At 32.7% G+C, this 4,343-nt stretch overlaps 1 protein-coding gene across 1 annotated transcript in view; it reads left to right on the forward strand.

Moving 5' to 3' along the window:
* Positions 1-467, forward strand: part of LOC105809078 (WNT1-inducible-signaling pathway protein 3-like) — a 15,078-nt gene extending 14,611 nt beyond the window's left edge. The window contains exon 5 of the mRNA XM_012642834.1: positions 389-467. Coding sequence (XP_012498288.1) covers positions 389-467 — 79 coding nt within the window. The remainder of the gene's footprint in view (positions 1-388) is intronic.
* Positions 468-4,343: the final 3,876 nt, after the last annotated feature.

Below are 4,343 nucleotides of genomic sequence, written 5' to 3' on the forward strand. Positions count from 1 at the left end.
CTTATAGGGAATAGTGATTAGTTGCCAGGGCTAACAGATTTACATAACAGTAGATAGTTCCTCTCAGGTTAACAGATTTTCAAAAGGCTTCTACAGATCCTTTAACTAATTCTATCTATGTGAACAAATGGTTATAAAATCTTTCAAAGATTAACTTCTACATTCTAAGGTAAATTTATCACTTAACAGAGGGGTTAAACAGAGATATGTTGGCTCTATCTTTATTAGGTTATTGTGAATGGAGACAGGTAGTCTGGAGTGTTTAAACAGGAGCTTTCTTTTAGCCATTCGGGGAGCTGTCTGTTCCGGGGGGCACTCCATTGTCAGCTCTCATCCTGTAGTTTTTAACAGGTTCACTTTGCTTTACAAAGCAAATCCAAACCTTTAGGTCTGAGAAACGCGACGCCTTGTGGGATACAGCCGCTACTGTCTTTCAGAGACGCCCTTCCGAGTGTAACGGCATTTGAAATGCAACCCAACACGTTCACATATTCCTTCAGGGCAAAGCGCTGCAAAACTCCTAAGACAAATCCTGTCTGCAAACACATCTATATTAATTCATGGAGCAACATGCCTTGGCCTCCCAAATTGCTGAGATTGCAGGTGTGAGCCACTGCACCGAACCCAGTTTTGTTTTATTATTTAGTTTTAGGAAATTTCTTTAACATTATATATAAAATCTGAAAGATGCTGACCTTTTTAAAAAAGACATAAATTAGTAATTCAGCAAATACACAAAGAATGAATATACTTTACTATGCTTAAAATAAAACTAAATTAATCTCAATATGTTTTAATTAGAAGAGTATTACTATTTGGGGGAATAATACTTTGAATAGTGTTGATTAGCTGTTTTCGGCCATCTGATACTAATGCAGAGCAATTAGTAAATCCACCCTTCCTAAAGAGTTCATGGTAGGTTTTCATAAAATACATTTAGTAAATTTTAAAATAGTCGGCATGTTTTTTACACACAAACACAAAAATATGACTTAGGAAAATATGTAGACCGGGTGGGGTAATCCTAGCACTCTGGGAGGCCAAGGTGGGAGGATAGCTTGAGCTCAGGAGTTTGAGACCAGTGTGAGAAAGAGAAAGACCCCATCTCTACCAAAAATAGAAAAAATTAGCCAGGTGTGGTGGTGCATGCCTATAGTCCCAGCTACTCAGGAGGCTGAGGGCAAGAGGATCGCTTGAACCTAGGAGTTTCAAGTTGCAGTGAGCGACAATTACACCACTGCACTCTATCTGGAGTTACAGAGTAAAACACTGTTGCAAAAAAAAGAAAAGAAAAGAAAAGAAAAATATTTTGCTTTATAAGTTGGAATCTACTGGCTCATTATACAGCTACTTAGATCAATCCCACGAACAAAATAAAACAATATAATTTCTTAAGCATGACCTAGTGAACTTGACATTTGGAAGATTTTAAAGAATTTTTCTTTGTGTCTATTTGTTCTTCTCTCATGTTTATTTTATTATCAGCTGAAAATGTTAAAATGATTCTGTAAAAGAATCTGAAATTTTCAATTTTGGTTGTATATGACACATTTCATGTTTTCAAGGCATTAAAGCCAGGCGATAATTACTCACAGTACTAGTCTCCCATAAAAACATTGACATCTTGCTGTGAGTTACTCATTTCAGTAAATGACACAAAGTGTTCCCACTGTCAGCTCACAGTGTTTACACAACAGATGTACTTCAAGAACTTAACATCACCTTACCTATCAAAGGAAATTTTATATTGGAGATTATATGACAGTTCTGGAGATCATTTATAATTTTGCTTATTTAATTAGGCAAATAAAATATATTCAGAATTGAATAAAACATTGGAAGAAATGAGTTCTGACTTTCTTTCAGACCTGGAGATTCTCTGTGATCTTTTGTAAATATTGTATACATAAACTGAATTTCTAGCAAAGTCCCCAAGTACCTCATCATTTTTCAACTTCAGCAAAAGAAAAAAAATAATTTGCAAGAATCTCTCTCTTTCCTTCTTCCTAGGCTTCCCAACAATCTCACATGTGAAAGTCGATGCAATTTTGCCCTACTTTGTGCCTAGGAGTAAGCAGAAGGTGTTTTATTATTCCTTCTCTACTTTGTGCCCTAGATTTTCCACTAAATACTTACTGATCTACTGTTAGATTATATTTTCTTGTTACAAAAGCTCTTCTTTCCTTAGGTAAATTTTTGTGTCTGTAGATCTGTTGTACATTTAAAAAAATAATAAGCATGAACGACAAATTTCATCATTACTGAAGAATATAACTAAATTGAAAGATATCTGGATATCTTAGATTTTTTTCTTTAAATTTGGGTAATTGTTCTATTATATGAATATGTATTTATGGCATAAACTAATTTAAGCATAGATTGGATATAATCATTGCACAGAATAATAACTATGTGCATGCACCTAACTTAAAATTTCGCTAGGCTTTTGGCAGCATCATAAACTATCCTTCAGGATTTTCATTTTGTATCCAGTTTTTATGCAGGTTTTTAATGCAACTAAATATTTTATTATTCCTTGGGAACACCAAGGAACTACAGTTCACCATGCAACTACAGTTAAATATGTATATGTCAAATGGTTTTCAGAATCTCAGAAATTAAAATATGTAAATTCTTCCTGAGTTAGTTTAACACCTTTTTAGAAAGCATTTATGAAAAAAAGTTTGACATGAAAAGAACCAAATGCTTAGCATATCTACACAAATACATAACCTAGAAGACAGAGCAAAACAAGACGCATCCCATTAAATTGTGTCAACAGCTATTTTTGGGATGATAAGAACTATTATATGTCTGTACTTCTCTCTGATTTAAACATCTGGGAGCTCAAATTACAATCCTATTTCAAATTATTATCTTAACTATTCCTTTATGTATTAAGGGTCTTTCCAATATTTAAATAATCACATCACCTTAAGTAATAAATGGCCCAAGGAAAATGTTAGTAACATTAATTTATTTACAAAATATTATTGAATCATAAAATTTAGAGATCAGCAACATGTTAAAAGGTATTTTTATACTTTGTACAGTGTTCCTAAGTCTACCATCCTCCATATTACTCTAACTAAATTCCAGAATTATCTCTCACTGGTTTATAATATGACAACTTAGGCTGCATCTTGTTTTGTACATAGATTTAAACTTTCATATTTTTTTCATCAATAAAATCACAATACTTTGTAGTGTAAGATTCACAGTCCAATCAGGTTAAAACAATCCAGTCTGACAACTTAGAGTGGGTATTTTTAAAATTTTTGTTCTATTTAGCTGGGCCTCCAACTTCTTCTGTTCACTTCCATGCTACTATAATGCTGGTTAGGTATATTTTGTAAATGACCAATATCTTGATTTTAGACAAATGCTAGCATTCTCCATTGCAATGTGGAGAAAAATAAGGAAATGAAACTGGATTTGCACATCCCCACTAGGGAGAGAACAAGTACTGAACTGTAAAACCCTAAATTAGAGAGAAGGGATTTGATGTTAGATACAGCAGAGGATACCAAGTGTTAAGATAATACAATTTCAGATTTTAATAATTCATAGCAGAAATTCCACAGTCTATGCTGAAGGACCCAAATGGATAAATACAGTCAGTTATTCTCTCGAACATTTGCAATTAGTAATGGGGATCTTATTATTAGAAGTGATTTTTACCAGAAAAAGTTAAAGTACTAAGTCTTAAGATGCTGATTAGCTAATAAGGAACTGTGAACAAGGCATAGACAACATTCCAGTTATCACTATCATGGAAAAAAATCCTAGCAGCAAGACCTAATAGTACTAGATTTAACATAATTACCTATGGCCTAGATTATTGTGAGGACAGACTTAGTATATATGTAAAGTATTCTTTTCATAACACATTGCAATATTTTCTCTCTTAATGGAGCTAAGGACAGGGGACAAGTTTTCAATCCGCAAAATATTTTGTAATTCTTCAGAAAATAATTTATCAAAATTTTATCAATTTTTTTCAACAAGAAATTCTATGAAAATGGCATATTACATCAAATCATAAAACTTAAAAAATTACTGGCTAAGAGATTTAGGTTTTGGAATAAGTGTTTGATGACTTTGGAGATGCCTTTTTTGTATAGTAGATTAGAAAAACTTTCAGGTAGTTATTTTATTTTCTAAATTATGAAGCAGGCAGAATAGTATTCATTATGAAATGTCAAAGCATGAGACATGGTTAAGTTTGCACTTAGAAGATAATGAAGTATTTCAACAGCTGGCTGTACATTACTTGTTCCATTATGTAACATTTAAATTGGAAATCACTAAACGTGTTAAATAAAAACATGAAAGCAATGCAT

This window comes from Propithecus coquereli, unplaced genomic scaffold (assembly GCF_000956105.1).
Source record: "Propithecus coquereli isolate 6110/MARCELLA unplaced genomic scaffold, Pcoq_1.0 Scaffold189, whole genome shotgun sequence".
NCBI lineage: Eukaryota > Metazoa > Chordata > Mammalia > Primates > Indriidae > Propithecus > Propithecus coquereli.